This window comes from Fringilla coelebs (genome assembly GCF_963513975.1).
Source record: "Fringilla coelebs genome assembly, chromosome: 14".
Lineage (NCBI taxonomy): Eukaryota > Metazoa > Chordata > Aves > Passeriformes > Fringillidae > Fringilla > Fringilla coelebs.
In genome coordinates, this window is record NC_140040.1 from 8,240,729 (window position 1) to 8,264,471 (window position 23,743).

The 23,743-nt window shown below is 46.9% G+C and overlaps 1 protein-coding gene across 2 annotated transcripts in view; it reads right to left on the reverse strand.

Annotated features, from left to right (window-relative positions):
• Nucleotides 1-23,743, reverse strand: part of GNAO1 (G protein subunit alpha o1) — a 142,033-nt gene that overhangs the window by 89,834 nt on the left and 28,456 nt on the right. For both annotated transcript variants that reach the window (XM_084215311.1, XM_084215310.1), the window contains exon 3: nucleotides 1,890-2,031. In XM_084215311.1, the coding sequence (XP_084071437.1) occupies nucleotides 1,890-2,031 (142 nt within the window). The remainder of the gene's footprint in view (nucleotides 1-1,889; nucleotides 2,032-23,743) is intronic.

The following is a 23,743-nucleotide window of genomic DNA, read 5'->3' on the forward strand; positions in this document are numbered from 1 at the left end:
GAACTTAATCAAACTTACTTTTTACTTTGCAAATCATAATACAAGATCTTTACTGCCATAAAGCATAAATTGAAACAACAGTGGTTCACACTCGACATAAGGAGAAACTTTTGATCGTGAGGACTGTAAGAGCAGTGGAGCCCAGAGAGGGTGTGAAGTCTCCATCCTTGAATGCTTTCAGACCCAACTGGGTAGAGCCCTGAGCAACCTGGTTTGACTTTAGACTTTACCTGAGCAGGGATTGGGCTCCACACCTCCGGAGCTCCTCTCCAGCCTGAGGTATTGTACAACCCCAGGAACATTTGGCATCTTTTCCACGGACAATAGGAACGGACACAACATTTTGTTCAGCTCAGAACTCCACCTCTCGTTCCTGGCAGTCCTGATAACAGCTCTCCTCCTCCACCCCCTGTGCTGTGCCAGGCCTGGCACTAAAGCCGCGTGAGATTTCCCTCCTCAAATTAGGACTTTAGGTGTTTAAAAAAAAATTAAAAATTACATTTTAAAGCTGTCTGCCACAGACTATTTATCAGACATGGAGAATGAGTTGTTTCTGTTTTCCTAGGCATAGGTTTTAGCTGAGTGAGATACGTTGCCTTGCTGAGAGCTGAGTCACTGAGTAATCAACAGATTAATGTATTCGGTTTGAAAGCCATCAGCATTAGTTCTCGGCAAGCTCACAAGAACTCCATTATGGCATCATCTCCACGTTTGGGATGGAAATGTCTCCAGGATTTAGAGTTCCTACAGGAAAATCCCTAGATGCAAAGAAATCAAAGTGCCTCTTTGAGATTGGGAGAAATAAGGTACCTTCTCATACAGTAACACCACAGCAGGATTTTGGCATCCCTTCTAGTGAATGCTTTTATTATCAACACTCAGATAAGGAGTTTGGAGTATGTTGTACATCTGTCATTCGATAGCTACCCAAAAATAGTCATGACAAGCTCACTGGCATATAGGACTTTGCCTTTACCAGGTTTTTAATTTGAAATTATTTTTTTCCAGTGAAATCAGGTAGTTTTACCTTCTCTGGGATTGCAGCATGCAAAAAGGTTGGTTTTGACTCCACTCTAGGGTTCTGAGTTCCTCTGTGTGGGCTTGGTCTGAGCCAGAAATGCAAGGCAGAGGCTGGCAGGGGCACCTCACAGAGGAGCCGCTGTTTAAAAATAGGGAGCTGGTGAAAGTAATCACAGACTAGCAACTGTAAAAGGACAGGATGGCCTAGGTGTGTGGTACAAGAAGGCTGCCAAGGATCACATAGCTGTTCTGATAAGACAGATGCCAATGCTGCTGCCTAAGAGCATGTCCATACCAACCTTGCTGAAGTAATACATCCATCCCCTTGTTTGCAACCGAAATTGCTGTTTGAGTACCCTTAAATGGGGGAGGTGTGAGTAGAAGCCAGTCAAGCCCCAATGAAGTTAATCCTAAAAGCTTTCCTACATTAGCAGGCTGGTGGAAGGGCTGAATGGCAGCAAGACTTCTCCCTGATTCATCAGTCCATGCAGCCTGTGTGTCCAGCATGTGCACAGGAGACAGGACACATGTTCTAACTGTTTTCTCAAATCTATCAGTAGATCTGTCTAGGCTGTCCCTAGACAACAGATTATTTTTCTTCCCTGGCCTGACTAGAGCCAGGGCATGAGAGATTGAGCCTTTTGTGACACAGTGGTCCCCAGGGCTACACCTCCCAGCCTAAGCGTACAAATGGCACATCACATGCAATTGTGTCTCTGTTGTACAAAATGCATGTGCAGGAGGCATACAGCAGTGATGTAAATCTCCCCTCCCTCCTTATCCCTCCAGGGTACTGAGATTGTGCAAGTGCCTCCTGTTCCTGGTCTGGTGTGTCTGCACCTCTGCAGGCAGTGGGGATTTTGACTCACCCGTCGCTCCTTATCGCCGTACTCAATGCCCAGGGTATCCATGGCACGGACAATAGCTGCCAGGGACTGTATGGTGTTGCTGTAGACCACTGGCTTGTACTGCTTCACATCTTCTCCAGAGAAGCCATCCTCATGGATGATCCTGAGGAAAATGCAAAGGACAAAAAACTCTTGAGAATGTAATTTCAGTGGGAGAGACATTTAAAAGACAGCTGTGCTCTTCTGAAGAGCACATCTGCAGGCTTGATTCACTTAATTTAGTCAGCATTTCTTTTTAAACCTTTCTGGTTGTTCACCAGTAGTGTGTCTGAGCCCAGTGCTGGAATTAGCATCCCTTTTGCTCTCTGTCAAGAAGGTTTTGTGCACAGTTGGTGCATATGGTACCTCCTTCCCAAATGAACTGCATATGCTGGAGCCTGAAGCACCTCATGTTCACAGGCTCAGCAGTCACAGGGGGGGAGTTTCCAGGTTCTACGTTACCTTCCCAGTCAAGGTCTATGGAAATATGTTCAACATGGACAAACGACCATCAGATCAGATCTTAACCACTGAAACAAGTGATAGAAACCCTCTCATTCTTGTCTAGTCCTTTGAGTAGTAGTGACTTCTGGGGTACCTTACAAAAGGAACCACAGTTGAAATACCCCTGTACACACAGGGACTCAGGCACAGAGGGGGGAAGTGTCTTAGTTATGAAGCACTTGAAGTACTTACCCTCCACACTTCCTCCTCCCTCCTTCTCTCTCCTTTAGAATAATTGCTGTGATTTTTTTTTGCTTCAAGGCATGTTATGTTATCCCGTCCCCAAGCAAGATGGGAATGTGACCCAGAGTCCTACCAGCTCTGTGTGCTGGATGCTCTGTGCATTGGTCTCTATTAAACTATGCAGAGGAACTATTTGATGGAGCAAGTTATTGCAGTCCCTTGCTTAGGTCAGAAGACTGACCCCTGTAATTTATTCATCTCTAAGTAACTCCAGAACTAAGTCTGGTTAAGTCTCCAAAACCAACTAGGATTTGCAGAACTAATTGTGTTTGACAATAATTCTTCCCAGTGAAAACATAAGATATGTCTTAAATGTTGGAAGAGAGGATGATCTGCTTAGCTAAAATGAAATCCTTGTTTGCTCATCCTCAGATGTCACTGGACAACAGAGGGTCCTTCAGTAACAGATCTGGTCTCTGATAAAACCTAGCACCCTTTCTGTAACAGGATTTTTGATTCCTTTTTTTTCTAAATCAGATAAACAACATCAAAGGTCCTGACAGGTGCTGGCATCCCCTGGGACAGAGGGAGCACTAGCTCACACTGTGAGCTTGCAATAGATACAGTGCTGGGATGGAGAATGGGGCTGGATGCCAGCCCAGCATTATTAACAGATGACTACACGAAGAACAAGGCTGGTAGAAACATGCTGACCAAAACAAAGATCTCCTTCCCCTGATGTGAAGCTCACAAAAAGGTTTTCTAGCACAAGTGACTGACTCTCTGCTGTCCCCACATCAACCTTTGCTTACTCAACACTGAAAACTGAGCTCCTGGGATGAGCTGCTCAACAACCCCTGAGTCCTGGAAAAACATGACTACAAGCAAAGACAGCTTCAGACAGACAATAATTCAAATCAATTTATTTGAATCAATTGATTTGACTCCTAGTGATCAGGATATTTTTAAGCTACTGATTGGAGGAACTGGGCAGAGCCCTCTGCTTGGGTACCCTCCAGCAAAGGCAAATGGTGCTGGTGTGCTGGAAACAGCACAGGGCACTGCTGGTTCCCCTCACCTAAGCTGAGGAGAACAGGGGTGGATGATAATCTTTCTGACTTAGTAAATACAGACTTGAAAATTTGCCCAAAAAATTTCAATGGCTTGGTTTGATTTTAATGGAGTTACGGGCAACAGCAGATCTTATACTCTGTAGCTTTTATTTCCTGTGACTCCAGTGATGGTGGTGAGGTTTGGAACAATAGCATTTGAGTGATGGGAAGGAGGTGGGGCAGCAGAGCCATGTATCAGCACTGGTTCTCATGGATCATTTACTGTTACTCAGACGAGTTGCTGAACTTCTGGAAAATGTGTTCTTTGCCAAAAAGAGCAGTCAACACAAAGAGTTATGGGTGGCACAAAGCAAAAGGATCTTCATCAATTCTGACTGAATGCAAGAGAGACTGTACAGCAGCTCTTCCTCCCAGCTCTGAGCATGACAGCACGAAGCACAGCAGAGCAGGGGTCCCACGAGAGGCAGGCAGGCAGCTCATAAAAGCATCACCAGGAATAATTCATTTTTTCTGGATGGTTGGCTCATGGCTGGATTTTGGGGAAAACGAGATTAAATGCCGGGCTTTGAGCAACTAAGAGAAGGAAACAGAAGTGTGCCTGAATGTGCACCAGTGTGAGCGAGTGTGCGTGAATGTGCGCGAGTGTGCACGAGTGTGCACGAGTGTGCACTGGTGTGAGTAGAGTGCAAGAGTCTGCACGAGTGTGAGTAGTGTGTGAGAGCAGGCACCAGTGTGAGTAGTGTGCAAAAGTCTGCACAAGTGTGAGTAGTGTGAGAGCAGGCATGAGTGTGAGTAGTGTGAGAGCAGGCACTAGTGTGAGTAGTGTGAGAGCAGGCACAAGTGTGAGTAGTGTGCAAGAGTCTGCACAAGTGTGAGTAGTGTGAGAGCAGGCATGAGTGTGAGTAGTGTGAGAGAGTCTGCACAAGTGTGAGTAGTGTGAGAGCAGGCATGAGTGTGAGTAGTGTGAGAGCAGGCACTAGCGTGAGTAGTATGAGAGCAGGCACAAGTGTGAGTAGTGTGCAAGAGTCTGCACAAGTGTGAATAGTGTGAGAGCAGGCACCACTGTGAGTAGTGTGAGAGAGTCTGCACAAGTGTGAGTAGTGTGAGAGCAGGCACCAGTGTGAGTAGTGTGAGAGAGTCTGCTCAAGTGTGAGTAGTGTGAGAGCAGGCACCAGTGTGAGTAGTGTGAGAGAGCAGGCATGAGTGTGAGTAGTGTGTGAGAGTCTGCACAAGTGTGAGTAGCGTGTGAGAGTCTGGACAACTGTGAGTAGTGTGAGAGAGCCGGCACGAGTGTGAGTAGTGTGAGAGTGTCTGCAAAAGTGTGAGTAGTGTGAGAGCAGGCACAAGTGTGAGTAGTGTGTGATAGGCTGCACAAGAGTGAGTAGTGTGAGAGAGCAGGCACAAGTGTGAGTAGCGTGAGAGCAGGCACCAGTGTGAGTAGTGTGAGAGAGTCTGCTCAAGTGTGAGTAGTGTGAGAGCCGGCACGAGTGTGAGTAGTGTGAGAGAGTCAGCATGAGTGTGAGTAGTGCGAAAGCAGGCATGAGTGTGAGTAGTGTGCGAGAGTCTGCACAAGTGTGAATAGTGTGCGAGAGTCTGCACAAGTGTGAGTAGTGTGAGAGCAGGCACCAGTGTGAGTAGTGCGCGAGAGTCTGCACGAGTGTGAGTAGTGTGTGCGTGCGTGCTGGGGTGTGCCCGAGTGTGACTGGGTGTGAACGAGTGTGCACGAGTGTGAACGAGTGTGCACGGGTGTGCACGAGTGTGCAAGAGTGTGAACGAGTGTGCACGGGTGTGCAAGAGTGTGAACGAGTGTGCATGAGTGTGCACGGGTGTGAACGAGTGTGCATGAGTGTGCACAGGTGTGCAAGAGTGTGAACGAGTGTGCACGGGTGTGAACGAGTGTGCACGGGTGTGAACGAGTGTGCAAGAGTGTGAACGAGTGTGACTGGGTGTGAACGAGTGTGCAAGAGTGTGAACGAGTGTGCATGAGTGTGAACGAGTGTGCACGGGTGTGAACGAGTGTGAACGAGTGTGCACGGGTGTGAACGAGTGTGCATGAGTGTGCACAGGTGTGCAAGAGTGTGAACGAGTGTGCACGGGTGTGAACGAGTGTGCATGAGTGTGCAAGAGTGTGAACGAGTGTGCATGAGTGTGCATGAGTGTGAACGAGTGTGCCCGGGTGTGAACGAGTGTGCATGAGTGTGCACAGGTGTGCAAGAGTGTGAACGAGTGTGCACGGGTGTGCAAGAGTGTGAACGAGTGTGCACGGGTGTGAACGAGTGTGCACAGGTGTGCAAGAGTGTGAACGAGTGTGCATGAGTGTGCATGAGTGTGAACGAGTGTGCCCGGGTGTGAACGAGTGTGCATGAGTGTGCACAGGTGTGCAAGAGTGTGAACGAGTGTGCACGGGTGTGCAAGAGTGTGAACAAGTGTGCACGGGTGTGAACGAGTGTGCACAGGTGTGCAAGAGTGTGAACGAGTGTGCATGAGTGTGAACGAGTGTGCCCGGGTGTGAACGAGTGTGCATGAGTGTGCACAGGTGTGCAAGAGTGTGAACGAGTGTGCACGGGTGTGAACGAGTGTGCATGAGTGTGCACAGGTGTGCAAGAGTGTGAACGAGTGTGCACGGGTGTGAACGAGTGTGCATGAGTGTGCATGAGTGTGAACGAGTGTGCCCGGGTGTGAACGAGTGTGCATGAGTGTGCACAGGTGTGCAAGAGTGTGCATAAGTGTGCATGGGTGTGAACAAGTGTGAACGAGTGTGAACGAGTGTGCAAGAGTGTGAACGAGTGTGCATGAGTGTGCACGGGTGTGCATGAGTGTGCACGGGTGTGCAAGAGTGTGCACAGGTGTGCAAGAGTGTGAACGAGTGTGCATGAGTGTGCAAGAGTGTGAACAAGTGTGCATGAGTGTGCACAGGTGTGCAAGAGTGTGAACGAGTGTGCAAGAGTGTGAGCGAGTGTGCACGGGTGTGAACAAGTGAGCACGGGTGTGAACGAGTGTGCATGAGTGTGCAAGAGTGTGAACGAGTGTGCCCAGGTGTGAATGGGTGTGCATGAGTGTGCCCGGGTGTGCATGAGTGTGCCCGGGTGTGCATGGGCGTGAGTAGTGTGAGAGAGTCTGCACCAGTGTGAGTACTGTGAGAGCAGGCACGAGTGTGAGTAGTGTGAGAGAGTCTGCATGAGTGTGAGTAGTGTGAGACAGCAGGCACCAGTGTGAGTAGTGTGAGAGCAGGCAGCAGTGTGAGTAGCGTGAGAGCAGGCACCAGTGTGAGTAGGGTGAGAGAGTCTGCACAAGTGTGAGTAGTGTGAGAGAGCAGGCACCAGTGTGAGTAGTGTGAGAGCAGGCACAAGTGTGAGTAGTGTGAGAGAGCAGGCATGAGTGTGAGTAGTGTGAGAGAGTCTGCACAAGTGTGAATAGTGTGAGAGAGTCTGCATGAGCGTGAGTGTGAGAGCAGGCACCAGTGTGAGTAGTGTGAGAGAGTCTGCACAAGTGTGAGTAGTGTGAGAGCAGGCACAAGTGTGAGTAGTGTGAGAGAGCAGGCATGAGTGTGAGTAGTGTGCGAGAGTCTGCACAAGTGTGAATAGTGTGAAAGCAGGCATGAGTGTGAGTAGTGTGCGAGAGTCTGCACAAGTGTGAATAGTGTGAGAGAGTCTGCTCAAGTGTGAGTAGAGTGAGAGCAGGCACCAGTGTGAGTAGTGTGAGAGAGTCTGCTCAAGTGTGAGTAGAGTGAGAGAGTAGGCACAAGTTTGCGTAGCGTGTGAGTGTGCCTGTGTGTCCGAGCGTGTGAGCGAGTGTGAGAGTGTGCAAGAGAGTGCGCGAGTGCGCTAGAGAGTGCCTGAGTGAGCGTGAGGGTGAGTAGCCTGCAAAGGTGTGCACAAGTGTGAGTAGTGTGCGAGTGTGCAAGGGTGTGAGCCACTGATAACTGTACACTTTGGGAATGAGTTGCACAACTCACCCATTTCTGTGCAAGACCTGCAATGGGTTTGTCTGCACTATTTTTCCAGGTCACTTTTTAAAAATCCAGTGGAACTCTGGCAAACCCTTCCTGAAATCTAGATATGGCACCAACTATTGCTCTCCTCCTTCTGCTGAGAAACCAAATGAGACTAGTTTAACATGCCTAATTTTGTATAATCCATGCTGTATGTCACTCATCTCCCTTTTTATCTTCTAGGTGGTTGCAAATTACATGATTGATAGTTCAATTCTCTTGAAAGCTTCTAGAAGTTGACTGGTCTATAATTCTTACTCCTCTTTTCTCCCTCTATTTTTGGAGAGAGGCACCATGTTTACATTTTTCCCCTGTCTTCTGGTGCCTCACCTGCCCTCCAAGAGCTCTCAAGGAGAAGTGTTTGTATTCCTGAGATGGCGCCTATAAGTATGTACTAAGAATTTCCTTCAACATGGCTGTCCTGAAGGCATTTACCCTTCCTAAACTTGTCCTTTCAGTGCCAGAAGGAGGGAGTGGCATGCTCAGCAGTGCAGATTTGTGGACATCCCCTCTTGCTTCCAGTGCTCAGCAGCCTTCATCCTTTTTACAGCTTCCCATGCAGGTTCTCATGCCCCAACTGACACAGCCCCGTCTCGTCTCCTGCCCTTTGTCATCACTCCAAAACCTCAAGCCAGTGCCTCTGAAATATTTCCTGCAAAATTCAGGGACCTTTGTGTGGCTTCAAACTGTCTGCCTCACTGTGAAAGACGTACTTATAAACTTCCAACTGCCTACCAGAGAAAATAAAACCCATACTGTTTCTGTTTTACCTAAGATGATTTACTTTCAATCAGCAAGATGTTTCCAGCTGAATGAAGCTTCCCCATATCAATGCACATCCCTACAATTACAGTGATTTGTTTGAATAAAACCAGGCAAGAAATCACCAGGAGATTGTTATACTCAAAGTGTATCGCAAGCAAATACCTTACGAATGAACAGTCCGGTTCCCCACCTTCACCTGGACAAATTAAGGAATTTAAAGGTCATTGCACAGCTCTCCTACAGAGCCCTGTGCCTTGGCAAGGAGTTTCAGCTCTCAGGGCTCTGGGCACTGAGCTGGTTGGGGCTGGCAGTGGCACCACCCTGGGTGGCACCCGCAGGTTCCCTCCGGCCTGGGTGGCTCTGGGCTCCTCAGCATCATCTCCTTCCACCTCAGGAAAGCTCAGCTCTGTGCAGTGTCCCAGGTCCACACAACACTGTGGGACAATGCAAAGTGTGTGAGATGATGCTGGTGGGTGTAAAATACTGTGTAAAAGGGAGGGCCATGGCAGAAGGGAGGTGGCATTACAGGGACAACAGAGAATTTGTCTACAAACACATTTTTGCTCAGGCTGTTGAGTCCCATCAGTACATTCATGTTTATGGTACAGACTGACCCAAGGTGGATTTTAGATGGGGAATCTTGGAACAAACACACATCACAAAATTTATTTTTGCTCAGCAAACTTTTCTGATTTTTATCTCCTCCCTTCTTCCCCCTTTTTTCTTTCAAAAATAATCTTTCCTTCTTTCCTGTCTTCTACCCAGAAGCAGGCAGGTTATTCTGGTGGGGCTGGACAGAGCTTGAATCAAAACAAAAAATCTAATTCTGAAGAAAACTCCGCAATCTTTGTTTGCAAATGGGGAAAAACAGCACGAAATCTGACTTTAATATGTAGAGAGGAGGATGATCAAATTCTGATGGAAAATCTCTTGCTAATCAGCTACTTTAAATTTATTTTTATCTTGATATGAGGTTAAAAACTTTGTTTACAGGGGAGTTATGAAGCTAAATTCCAGTGATTCTCTTCTCACTCATTTAATAGCCTGAAATGCGATTAAAAACTCCTGGATTATGTTAAACTAAATCAACGCAGATGCCCATGACCTTGTGTTCAAAGACTGCAAAGGCACAGTTCAGACCTCCGTGACAGGGTGCAAATCTCTCTAAACTCTCATTCTTCTTCCCCCCAGCTGCGCTAGGATGACATGTTGTACATCCTATTCCCACAAGAAATTCTCTGAGATGAAAATTAAGATGACTGTTTGCCTACATGCCCTTTTTTTAAAAAAGAAAAACAACTTCCTTAGCCAGGGTCATCTAAAAACTGCAAATGGAGCTCATTTTAAAAAGCACAATTTTTTCAACCTGGACTTTTAACACTGCTCCAAGAAATACTGATGAAGGCCTGCGATAGACACCCAGCTGGGGAAAATCTCCTTTCTGGAGGAAATACCTTCGGGTCACTCAAAACTGAATTCTTACCACCAAAGTATTTCTTGCATGCAAGGATATTATTCTAACTAACCAGATGGTTCACGTTAAAAAATAAGCAAATCCATCAGGCGATTGAAATGCTGCCAAAACCTACAGCCCTGGAAATGGCCGAGCTTACCCAAATCAATTGCAGAAGTTTCACAGACCTGCACAAGGCAGAAGCATTCTTGCTCCTCTAAGGCACTTCAGTTTGTGCCTAATGCCTGTAAGTCCCTCTGATGCCTTCATGGAGTCTCTTTAAAGCCAGACATGTGCTGCTGCACCTTAACTGCTGGCCAAAAAGCTTGAAGATGATGTTATAAGAAACTCTCGTGTGTCTGTTCAGAATCAACATTGCTACCATCTTATTTTTGTCTGTAGACAAGTGGCTATTGAGCCAACAATTATTAGCTTCCAGACATACAAGAATCAGATACTGCATCTTCCCCAAAACCTTTGATTTCAGATTGTTTTCAGGTGCATAAAATATTTGCAGAATACTCTTCATTTCCAGTATAATACAGCCCTAAACTAGAAGCATTTACAGCACTCCCAACATGGTGCTGTGTCCCTGCAGCCCTCTGGCTGTTTGGAAGTAGCTTTTCGTTTTCTTTTAATTATTATTATTATTTTTTAATTGAGTTCTGCATCAATGACCAATTTTGGCTTTGGGCTGTCTTGAGTGGTGATTCCTGCTTCAGTTGAATGCTGTAGCTGAGATGAGAGATGATTTCCTGGACTGCATGCTGAGGTTCCTGCTAAGTGTCCTTCACTGGACTGGGGTGTTGGGTTGGCTTTGGCACCCCACATTTGGGATGCACCAATGACCTTCCCATCTCTGCAGTGTGAGGATTGTTTCAGCATTTACATTTTCAAAAGGAAGCAGTGGAGTGAAATACTTTGTTTTTAAGTGTGTGTATAAAACAATTTCAAGAGTGTAAACAGTCTGCTGCATCCTGAAAGTAATTAATTAGTGTTGATGAATGAAAGACACCACTTCTGATACTTCAAAAGAAAGCAAGGCTGCACAGGCAGAGCAAAGCCAGCTACTGTGCCAGTACTCCACCCAACACAATAGGGAGGTAGTTATCCTTTGGAATTTAACACTACAAAGTCAGGAAAATCATAGAGTTGTTTAGGTTGGAAAACACCTCAAAGATCATCGAATCCAACCCTTACCCTAGCACTGCAAACTCCACCAATGAACCAGGTCCCTAAGTGTCACATCTACATCTACACATCTTTTAAATGAATCCAGGGATGGTGACTGCCACTTCCCTGGGCAGCCTGTTCCAGTTCTTGACAATTCCTCTGAATTGCCAATCTAAACCTCTTCAGATTCAACTTGAGGCCATTTCCTCTTGTCCCATGGCCCACCTGTGACAATAAGCATTGCCCACACCAAGCCTGATCGTACACAATCAACCACACCAGTGCTTTAACCCACCTGAGGCAACTGAACAAGTTTTTTCCTGCAGAGATTTCTGGCCACTGGTCCCCAGAGGAGTACCCAGATGCACCATCCTGCTCCCAAGTGTTAAAGACCATAAATGAGCTCCTCCTTTCTTGGGAGCTGCTGGTTCTGCTGAGGGCCAGGCTATGGGCTAGATGGGGAAGGTGCACTGATGTACACAGGCACAGGACCTGACTCCCAGCATGGAACTGCAGGGATTCAGTGCCTGGCTCAGTCCCCAGTCCAAACCTCAGACCCTTCCCCTACAGCACAGATAGGGATGGCTCCATAGGGGTGTGGCCAGGAAAAGAAAAACCCATCACACTAGCTAATACAGAAACCACACACAGACCCTATTTTTCCTACTCCAGATCAGTTTCTTCTGCTCCTGAGAGGCAGATCTGCCCAGATGGGAAGCAAAGGGTGGAAGCAGGGTGCAGGCAGAGGCTGCCCCTGACCCCATGTCTTGCACAAAGCTGGGAGCAGCACAGACTTGGGTTTTATGCAATGTCAGGCCACTGGCATAGTTTGATTTTACTGAAATTTGCAGTCAGTTAACTTTGATAATGTACCCTCTCCTGGGGCCTTTAATATTAAGATCAAATATTGAATACCCTACATGCACCTAATTAGTTTTAATATGCATCCTGCTCGGCTCAGTAAGAACAGCAAAGAAACACAGTCAAAAACAATTAGATCAGGACTTTTTTCGATTAAAAAAAGACAGCTGGACTACACGGATTCCTGCAGCAGCATTTGCATTAGATGAGGTTGCATTTTTCTGTGGAAAAAGCCTTGGAGCCAAAAGGGTTTCAAATAGCACCAGAGGAGGCTGACAGCTGCATTCTTTGTTGTGCATTCCCAAATAATAATTCAGTGAAGGAAAAAGTGTTCCTGCTCCGAGTGACTTATTGTCTCATCCCATGCAATGTGCTACACAGTCAATCTACTTTGTCCATGCTCTGCCTGAGACCAATGAGATCCCTCAGGGAAAAAAAATCCACTGGGCTGGTGATGACCCACATGAGAGAATTCTCATTAATTCCTCGGTAATGTTACATAAGGTCATTTTGTTGAATTAAAATTATTTGGATTAATCCTCTTAAATGTTCTCTTAGATGCAAGGGGGATCCAACTGCAGCTGGATCATCCCACAGCTGGTTCTAGAAAGTCAAAATAGTGTTTTAAAGCCCCATAATGGTTTTGTTAAATTCATCCCCTGAACAAGGACACAAAGCAGCTTTTTATGGCTTTTTTAGATCACTTACAACTTCTGTAAGCTGTCATTAACTATCATCAAAGCCTGAAAAACGAAGCAAATGGGTTCAATGTCAGTTTTACTGCCCAAACCTAAATAATATTTTTGGTTTCCCATCTGCCTCATCTGAAGTGTTTTGATAGCTGCAAGGTGACTTTGCCTTTCAAAACCTTTTCAGATGTTGCTCTCCGTAACCAAATAGTCTGTGGACAACAGAGGAAACAAGAGGCATGCACAGTCTCTTCATTGCCCCATGCACTTCCTCCTCACAATCCACCACCACCACCAAAACCCACAATAAGAAGACCAACCCTGGGTATTTTATCCAGGCATCAAGAATGAGCATACATCTCAGTGTACCAAAGCAAGGCTTCAGTAGAATGTACCTGGTTCCTCACCCTAATGCAACAAACCTGGCTTCCACAGCCCCTCCTTCCACTGAAATCCACTGGGATTCAGTGTTCCTCTTCTGTGTCTAGAGCTGATCTTTGCACAGCTGACATATTTTTCTGTGTGTCCTAGTTGTATTAGTGCTCATTAGGAATTGTGTGCTGTCATGAAAACACTCAGCTAAAATAAAAAGATGTTTTAAAGCAGCTTTGCTTTTTTGGGATATCAAATCTAGCAGCAACTGTCTTTCTGAAGCAATAATTGATGTGTTTGATTAGGTCTGGTGGCAGATGGGGGTTTTTCAGTACTTTTGATGTTTCAACATGTTAAGCTGAGAAGGAATCAATTCTGGAAAGAGCGATTATGCCATTCCTTGTATCCTGTCCATCTTCTCTGGCACGATTACAGCTCAGGGGCTCCATCTCTGAGCAGTGTGCTTGCCACAAGCCCCTGGGTGTGCTGCCAAGCTGACATTAGCCTCCACTAATCTCAGCTCAGAGATTTTTGAGTCATGGTGTTCCCAGCTCTGCAATGTGCTGCCTTTCTGTTAGAGGATGTAATCAAGCACCACACCACACCCCACAGAGCACAGGCTGAGGGAGAGTATCTGGCTGCTGGGAAAAATCCCTGAAGACTGCCATGGATCCTCCATCAATGGAAAATTTTGCAGTCAAAATGAGGTTGTCTGCTGCAGATGAGATACAAGTCGTGGATGAAGGAACAGCAGTTCCTCTGCCACTGCTGCTGTTGCAGGCAGCAGAAACCCAAACCCTGCCTTACCCTGCTATTTCTTGCAATGGGGCTGCAAAGTTTCTGCTGCCTGTGTTTACTGGAGCCCCATGGAAGTCTGCCTGCAGCTGAAGTGTGGCTCTGATAGAGCAGGGGTAGGCACCTCCCCAAACAGAGGTGGTGAGAGCTTGCTTTGGGCCCCTGTGCTCGGTAATGCCAGGTCATGGCTCTGAGCTCTCCCAGCCTGCCTGCTCAGGTCTGCTCACTGAGGCTTTCCAAGCTGAAGACTTTGAGCTGAAACCTGGCAGATACAGTATTTTAGGATTCTGCCCACACTGCTAATAAGATTTCACAGCAGGAAGGAGATGTGTTGCACTTGTGGTTAATTACATGCATTTGGATATATTTGAATCATAACTTCTACACTTGTACTCAGAGAACAGGTTATCTGAAAGGAAGACAAATGCACAGCTTTTACAGCTTTTCCCTGACACCTGCCACAAGCCTGCAAATAACCCTTTGGTGGTTCTCAGATGCAGCTGATGTTGAGAAAATACCAGTGAGGGGACAAGGCCTGGGCTGGTCTAACTCAGCACATGCCTCCAGACACACCTTACCCGTAGCAATGGGGGAAGACCCCGCCTCAGCTCTGAGTCTCCCACCTAAAACTGCTCTGAGATGAAGGAACAGTTTTTTCCAGTGTTTTCCAAGCTTTTCAGCCAACCTATTCCAGCACAATACTGTTTGAAAGAGGATTTGAAGACCTTGGGCATCCTCAGCGTCTCATGCATTTCCTGGCACAGAGCTCCTCTGGTGTCCCTCTGTGTCTCTATCTCCCGAGCTGGGACAGCAGTCAGAGCTGTCATGTGAGGCTGCCGGGGCACGGGGTGGAACTGGGAGGTGGGTGCTGCCAGTAGAGGAAGAATACAGACATATGCCACAATGAATGCACCCGCTGCCAAAAGACCACAAATAATTATTTGTCCTTGCTCTGCAGAGTGAGCTGGCACTTTGTAACCAGATCCAAGTGCTGTCCTGTGACCTCCCGGTGGCAGCAGGAGAGAAGGACAGAGCTCTAAGCAGGAGAATTCCTACAAAATCAGCAGATCAAGGGCTGGCCAGTGGCACAAAGCACACCAGCTCCCCTGCATCCCTGGGTGACTCAGCCACCCCGATGGGATCTGTAGAATTCCCTTGTGCCCCAGGCACACCTCTCACACCCTCTCTGGGATAGCCACGGGTCCCTGCACTTTCCTGGAGTTTTGTGTCAGCTCTTGGCACAGCAGCTCCTGCCAGCAGAGAAAGGAGTGATCAAGAATCAAATATCTGGGGTACCCTGGCCAGACTCTTCCATCTGAAAGCCTGGCTTAGAGCCAGGCCGGCACTTAAGCTCTCCTTCCCGGGCCCATTCTTTGTTAATGGGAGCCCCAGGAGCCCGGCACTACCAAGAACCAAGGCGGAGACTGCCGGCAAGTGATGCTCTGGGGACAGCAGCCAGCCCCCGGAGCCCAGCAGCCCCCGGAGCCCAGCAGCCCCCGGAGCCACCACCCCGCGGTGCAAGCCGCTGCCCCTGGGGGTACAGACTCATTCTGCTTCAGCCACCCCTGGCTTTCCTGGAGACACCAAAACTGAGAGCAGAGCCACATTGAAACAGATGTAAAAATGTGTTTGCCCATTACGCTGGGAAGCCACCGCTGCTGCAAACACCTCAGAACATGAGTATATTCCTCCTACTGATTTCATCAGTCTTTGTCATCCCCCATGTCCTCATCTTCAATTGAAAAATTCCTTATTGATTTAATTTGCAAATTTGCCTGTAAGTCTCCCAAGAGTACCTGAGAAGATGCAAGGCAGTTCAAAGTGACTGTTTGAACTGTCTTATAAAGCATCCAGCTAGATATGGTAAATCTGCATCGTAATAAATTTATTCCACATCTGATCATCAGAGTTTAAGCTTATCTCTAGTATTATTTTAGTGTCTCCAGTGTAAAAGATTACTGCCTTCTGGAGAGGTTTGATTAGATTCAGAGAGGCTGAGGTTTAATGAGCATAGACTTCTTTGACTCTCTCTTCCCACCCACGTAGTGGGTGCACTGCTGGTATTTGGATGATGAGCCATTTTGATGGTGTACACTTCTGTTTTTCCAAAACCCATCTAGGAACGCTTGGACAACTCGTTTGTTTCTCAAAGCTGTCAAGTTTTCCAAACAACACAGATCTTCCCTTCGCTCTCTGGCCAGGCTTTCCTCCTTTCACCCTTAGCTCCATGAAAAGGAACTGCTCCCAGCTTTACTACTGTTGGTCTGGGGAGATGAGCTGGGAGCACCTCTGCCCTTTGGGGGATGTGGGCAGGAAGAAAACAAACACAACAGTGATCTAAACTTAGGAAACATAGGTAAGGAAGTGCTGATTTAGGATCTAATAGCCCTGACAATGTCCCCTTTAAACAGGGTGATTGTGGCTTACTAATATCCATATAGTAGATTAACCACCTACAGAATATGGAGAAATGCATGATAAAAAGCAGCACCTAATCTATGAGCAGAGGCAATAGTGCTGAGTAACCTTCGGCAAACAAGTGGCTCATTAACCAATCAATTGACAATGTTAAATGGAATAACTCACGCTGAATGCTGCTGCTGCCCTGGCACGGCTGGGGAAGGCAGGCAGGGGGGACGAGTCCATCCCCACTTTGGGAAGGATTGTCACAGGTCTCTCTGCTTGGGAACTGGAGAGCTGGAAATCACATTTATTCCAACTATTGCCCAAATAAGAGCCTGAGACCGGGTCAAAGGTCCCCTGAGAAAACCCCAGGAAACAGACTGGCCTTGAGGCTCTTTCATCCAGCTGATGGAAGTGAAACTTCTATTGCTGTTCTTCACTGATACCTCTCAGGGACCCCCAAATCCCTCAGAATATCAGGGCACGATGCAAGATTGTTCCCTCCTCTTCATTCCTAAATCCTTCCTTTAGAGGATCCTGGGCAATAAGGCTTTCACCTATTCTCTAGGAATAATAATCCATAGCATAACACATTAAATCCCTTAGAAATAATTCCTGCCGTCCAGTCAAAATGTATGTATTGACAAACTCAAAAACAGTTTCCACAATGTCATTCACACAGTTATTTTTAGTACCAGTGTTGCCAGCAGAAATAACAGGCCTGATGTGTTTCCTCCCCCTGGCTTAGAATGAGGCTTCTGAAATTATAGAGGGGGGCACTAATTGAGTACCAAGAATGTAACAAACGATTTGCACTGCTGTAGAATCTGGTAGCAAACCAGCGTGCTTCCAATCCCACTTGCACATGCCATTATGCCACTGTCCACTCAAAGGGTGCAGGAGTATTTGTGACCACAGTTTACACTTGCTGCTACAAACCATCCCTGACAAGAAAGCATTTCGGATTTTTTACCCAAAAATAACATTATTCTTAAAGAACTTCCCCTCCCTTTGTTTTTCAGTTGTGGCTCCACAGACGTAATAGGACTGAAATGAGTCTTTCGATTCTTTTGGTTTCTGTGGTGGGGCGATGGACTCATGCCCACGGTTCCAGGACTCCCGAACACCTCCCAGTCCCACACAGGACCAGCCCAGGAAGGTTTCCTTGCCAAAGCCTTGCGAGCAACCCTGCACAGCTGAGGCTAAACAGTAACACAGCTACTGAGCAACAAAAGGAAAGAAAAGCTTTCTGTTCTCCAGTCATTTAAACAAATAAGATAAACAGCATTTCCCAGCCCAGGAAGATTATGTGTGGCTTTTGTCTCTCCTGTTTTGGTTTCCTGTGCTAAGCACTCACTCACCCATTCATAGTCACTAATGCCCAAGGCTCAGAGTAGCACTCCCTTGTGTTGATTTCCATGTGTACTTTAGGGTTTCTTTACATACCCAAATCCTCATTATCACTCTAAACCACGGTAAATTACAGGAACAGTGGGCTGATAAAAGTCCTCCTAATTCAAAGCAATAGCGAGCCTATTACTACTGAAAGCACTGGTCCCTGGCTGCAGCAGCACACAAGATTGAGTGGGAGAATAAAAAGAACCTGGCTGGCTAAGCAGCCGGGATGGAAGGATGTACCAAGAGCACAGAGTGACACAGCTCCACCGGAGCGGGAGCAGAAGGCAGACAGGCCCCCCACCAGGGCTGGGGAACAGACTCATCTCAGAGGACTATTTCCACCTCAAACCAACCCTCGATTTCCTGATCATTCAATTCAGATCCCTCTTGTCCCCTCCCCAGTGTCTTCCTAACTCAACATACCTGTTTCTGGCTTATTTTTCTATCAGTTGCCCCTCATTTCCTTTTTTTACTCACTCTCCTTTTCTCGAAGCGTGAATATGAATGTCAATTTCGGCTCATTTAGTGTCACCTCTCGCTACCCCACTCCCTTCAGGAACTGCCTTTGGCAATTTGGATCCTTCCTTTTATCAGTTTGTCCACCCAGTGACTCAGAGCTTCATAAACCCCTGCAAACCTGCGGCAGCAGAGGGATTCCTGTCGCACGGAAAGCAGCGTGTCCGAGCCCCAGCGCAGCCGGTGGCAGAGCAGCCGCGGGGGAGCAGGGCTCGGTCCCCCCGAGCTGCCTGCCAGGTGATGGAGAGACACAAGGTACTCACCGCTCAGTCCTTGCCACACTAATTTCCTGGGCCCTGTGCAATTAGTCATCAGCAAAGGGGCTGTTAAGTGCTGGATAGAAACTCTGCTGAAATCTCTGAGTGTCTCTAGTTTCTTTCCGAAGAGTTGGATCAGGCCCTGGGAATGCATTTGTTTGTTTTTCCCTTGTCATCAGCCTGCCTTTGGCTGAAAGCTATAATCCATTCAGGGAGGACCTGTTTATCTGTGAGAATAGCAGCATTGCTGTGAAGAGGTAAGAGTGGGAGTGTGCTTCAGGCAAAAAAATGCAGATTATAGCCCCCTAGTAATGAATTCAGCACAGAAAGAAAGAAATGCAGGCTGTTCTAATTTTCTGAATAGATGTAATTCCATTTTGTTCCCTGTGAGTCCCTTCTCTGACAATTGTCTGAGTGGAGGGAGGAAAAAAGGGTTCCAAGCAAAACACTTGTCTATGAAGGATGTTATTAAAATGTCCTACTTGAACACAGGCTCTCTGCAGACCAGGGTTGCAGAATACAAACGTTCTCTCTCCCTTAGACAAGCTTTGTCTAAATGCAGAATGTTTGTCAATTATTTTCCAAAAGCACAATTGCTATCATCAGAATTAGAGCTGGCTTGACTTGTCCTCCCTGATTAAGCACCCACTTTAACAGGGTAGGTTCAGAAGTTCAACATGAACTTGAGGGCTGTTGGATTTGCAGCAAGCTTAAAAAATGCTCAAGGAAAAAACACAGCAAGGGAACAGATGCGAGATATACAGAAAATAGGCACAAAACTTGAGAATGGTCAGAGAAATTTAAAAAAACTGTGGTGAGTGAAAATCCACTGAAGAAACTCCATGCCCAAAGTCTCTGACTGGGTGAACTTTCATCATTTGGCTTCTGAGGCCTCATGCTCATTCACACCTGCATACAAACTTGGTTCCATAGATTTGCTCAACCTGGCAGTTCTTTAGCCAAGAATTTGGCTGGGGATCTGCAGCACGGATATCAGTTAAGTTTTAGCACAGAAATTTGCCCTACCATCCCCCAATATAACTTCCTTTTCTTTATTGGTCAGGGCAACATGTCCTGTCTTGGGCATGTGCTACAAACAGGATGGGTGTCCTGTGAGAAGGAGGATGTGTATTTTTGTGGCCATGTGTGGGGCTTGTTCACTGCAAAATTTAAGAGTGATGTGGCTTCCCAAGGCACTCCCTGCAATGCAATCAATTACATCACACCATGAACCTATCCAACGTGCGAAGCCCGAAAGCTCTCACCCTACCCTCCAAGTGCTTTTTTCAACCTCTCCTTGATTTGTGGGAAGAAAGGTGTCTTAATTCTGCAGGGCTGGATTCCAACTAGACACAGTGACTACCACAGGCTAGGGCTGAAATAGAAATAAACAAGAGAAAACCTGGATGTCCCTCACCCCATCACTCTTGAAGGCTGAAGAAACTTGTTCTGACCTTTCCTCTTAAACTAGAAGAAGTTTTGCATATGAATTCTGATCTGCCTTTTACACTTACATTCCCATGCCACACAGAGGTACCGGGGGCACCAAAGCTTTATGCCAAGAGCAAAGGGAACTAGGGAAAAGTGCTAAGGACAATCACATTCTGTTCATTATGTGAGTAGCAGCACCATCCCCAGCGTGCTAGGGCCACGTCCCTTGTGAAGAGGACACAGTCCCTTCCCCTAAACTCTGACTATGTGACTGTGCTATTATTGGTACACTCAATGCTGAATGGCCAAAGGAAAACACTGCACTGGCTCCTGCTTTTTTCAGATACAGAAAGGACAGCAGGCGCAAAGGCAAACATAGCCTCTCCTGTGCACATGTGACAGTCACCGCCTAAGTGACTCGCCATCAAAACGCCTCATTCCTCCTGACAGGTCTTGTCCTAAAACAATGTCTTAAAGTCTGCAGCTGGGCTGGATTTTCCAAATCCAGCTGAAACTGCCAAAAGAACAGCAAAAGCCCTGCTAGCAGAAAAGATGCCTCTTAGTTTGTAGAGAAAAACCTTCCCAGCAGTCTGTCTATAAGCAGTGGACATGGTTTGCCATTTTCCTCCTGAGTGGATGCACAGCTGTGGCATCTTAAAGCAGGGTATGCTTGGGAAAGGGTGTCTGCTCTGCTCCATGCCTGTGCAGAACTGTGGACAAAGGGTATTTCACAGAGGGGGAATGGTACAGCTCCTGTAATCAGTGAGGGTGGATTTCCTTTGATATATTCACCTAGATTTGAGCTCTTGGCTCTGAAGCATAGTCTACTTTCACATGGCACAGACCGTACCCACATAAGAACCCGGCTTAACTTGGGTGAAGCACAGTCGCAGTCTAGTACAATGTATTTTCTTCCTCTTAAATGCAGCACCTTTATATTTGTTTCTGAGTTTTACTCATTGATTTTTCTGTGCTGTTTCAGCAGCACTGTTTCTCCTGCTGTCCACAGAAGTGCTTGCAGCTCTTCCCCAGTATTTCTGAGCTATATCTTATTCTCAGTTGTACTCTTCTTATACTACCACACCAAACATGAATGGGAACGCTGAATAGCACTGTTTGAAAGCACATAAAAACAGTGTGGGCACTTACAAACCCACTGTACATTCACTCTATGCTCAACACTATATCTTACAAGGTGCTGTTTATAGGCTGCTTGATAATTTTTGATGGCATCTCTCACGACCAAGCTCAGGTACAGCAACACTCAGATGTGTAATCCCTCTTTCTTTTCCTCAATTAGTGGTCTTGCTTTCTCCCCCCTGTACTCAGACCTTTGAAGATAATCCATAAAAGAAAAAGGTGCACCTTTCCATTTCCATCCCAATGATTGCTTCTGAGCTGTTTTGCCATAAACAAGTCATCCCTTACAAATGAATGAGAGCACTTCAAACACAGCAGCCTCTAATGCTGCCACTGCAAAAGTCTCTTTGGTTTGCATCCCTTGTGAGAGAGCAGGGGAAAAAAAATCCTGAACTGATCAGCAACAAACCAGCCTCTCCTAGCCCTGGCTTCTTTCCAGCCTAAAAGAGTAGTGAGAACAAAACCCTTGCTGAGCGCGCTGCCTCTGATGCTGCCCCGCTTCAGCAAGGGATGTGTTGACACCAAGTGCTGCACGAAGACAGGCCAGAGCCAAGCCGAACTGCTCTCAGCTTGGCTGGGTGCCAAAGCGCTGCTTGGAGCTCAGCTGCTCCAAGGGCAGGTAGTGTGGGGTGCCTGGCTGGGGGAACAATGCTGAGCTTTCACAGCCAGGCTCAGAATGCGGACACCGAGCCCCTGTCCCTTCTCCCAGGGGTAGGTTCTCCTCCTTGCTTCCAATAATGTCCCACAGAGGTCTGTATTTTGAAGGCTATGGTGGCCTTGGCAAGCAACAGGGGACCTCAGGCACCTGCCTGGAAAAGGAAATGCACGGAGCATCAGGAAAGGAGCTCCCCAAACCGAATTAGCCCTGTTAACTAGCACACATTCCTCACAGCACGTCACAAGGAAATCCTGGCCAGCATTTCTAAGCTTTATCCATCTTGCAATGGTTTCCACCCTTGCTGTTGTTTACAAGCTTAACAAACTGAAGACTGTTTGAAAGAGATCACTCCTTAATCTGGCTTGTCCTAAAACCAATAGGAGAGAAGGAAGGCAAGGTCAGGCATATCCAAGGCCAGCACAGAAACATCCTTATTTATCTTCCCTAAGCTGTTTTAAACGCTAACTCCTTCAAGATATACTGAAATAGTCAAGCTTTAAATTTGGTAGTGACTGCAGGTGGAGTAGAAACCTGACACATTGTTGGCAATTAGTTTTGGTTGGGTTCAAACTTCACCCTATTTGATCCCTTTGTGTAGATCCAAGCCATGGGACCAAATATGCAGCAAAGTCCCAGATAAGCATCTCCTGCCTTCCACTTCCTACTCAGCTACAAGCTGTGGGTCAGCCTCAGAGCCCCACTTCTCTGGCACTGCCAGGTGCCTGAAGCTTCCAAGAGTCTAATTATGCATCCCCAACAAGAAAAGCCATCCTCTAAATATCTGATTGGGGAACACGGAGCCAAGGAGTGAGACAGACAGCTGAGCATAAAGTTATTTTTTAGAAGCTGAGTTTAAGGTTGGCTAAAAATATGGCCTATCCCTTTCAGGGGTTATTTTGCTTACGGTGTTGACAAGAATAAAGCTATTAGTAACAGAGCATTCAGAGTATTTGGAGCTGGTGTTTGTCTGTCAGTCACTCATCCTCCAAAACACTCTTGTCAACATTTGGAAAGCAAGTGGGATGTATCCTCCAGCCCCCTCCCGGGAAGGCTGGGAGAGGATAACAAAGCTGTAAGAGTTGCAAAAACCTGGGGCTAAAGAAAACAGGATGGGGGGAAGAAAGGGGAAAAAAAAAATCTGCTCAGAGGGAAACATATTAGAAACCCCAAAATGTCTAGAAAAATGGTTTTAGAGGAGGAAAAAAATCAAGTACAGGGAAAAATAACAAAAACAATTGTTTACAAAAAACCATGAAAATAAAAGACAATGAGTAGAGATTCCATAGGGGAAGAGGAAAAGTGACCATAGGAAAATCAAGTTATCATCTTTTCCTTGCATAGCACAAGGACTGTGTTCACATAGCATGGATTCCCAGAACATGTAAAACACTTCCCTTAGAAAAAAGAGCTCTGTGCCTCAGGCACCCCCGAAGAATAGGACTGGGGGGCACCGTGAGCACCAGCCTTGCAGTCTGCTCTCTAACCCAGCTTGCTCAGCTGCCAGGTAGAAGAGGTGATCACAGGGGAACTGGTTTCCTGCTTGTGCTTCTCCTTATCTCCACTGCCAGTGCACAGACATCTGCAGTCTGCACTACCCCAAAGCAGCCTCTTGCCTCCCTCCTCTGCACCTCTAACAGATCCTGTAACAAGAACATGTTGTCTCCTTTCCTTTCCTTTCCTCAGCTCTTCAGGACTGAGCTCCTAGTGTCGATGACATTCCCTTTTCAAAGGAAATCCTTTCCATTTCCCCTTGGTGCTCCCTATGGAAGGTAAGTTCTGTTGTCTAACAGGATGTTAAACACGACTGTCATTTTAAGTACCTGCTTGGAAAGGGGAGCAGGAGCCTGGTAGGGGCTGTTCCCTGTGCCCACTGCCCTGGGCAAATTGCCTGCTGGCCTTCTGCTCATCACAATACCAGCTCCAGCCTCACCCCTACGTCTCCCCACCAAGTTAAAGATCTGCAGAGCCAAGAGATATTCAATGCTTAGCACAGCAATTTCTCCTGTGACTAATCCTGCAGTTAGACACCTTTTCCCAGGGATCGCATTGCTGACACACTAGGGGCTCCCCCTCTGCCTGGATCCGTGGCACACGGTGGAGGAGAAGCTGAGTGAGCTCAGCCTCAGCTGCTGCCTAAGCCCCTGTAACACACAGACAGAGCTGCCTCTGTCCCT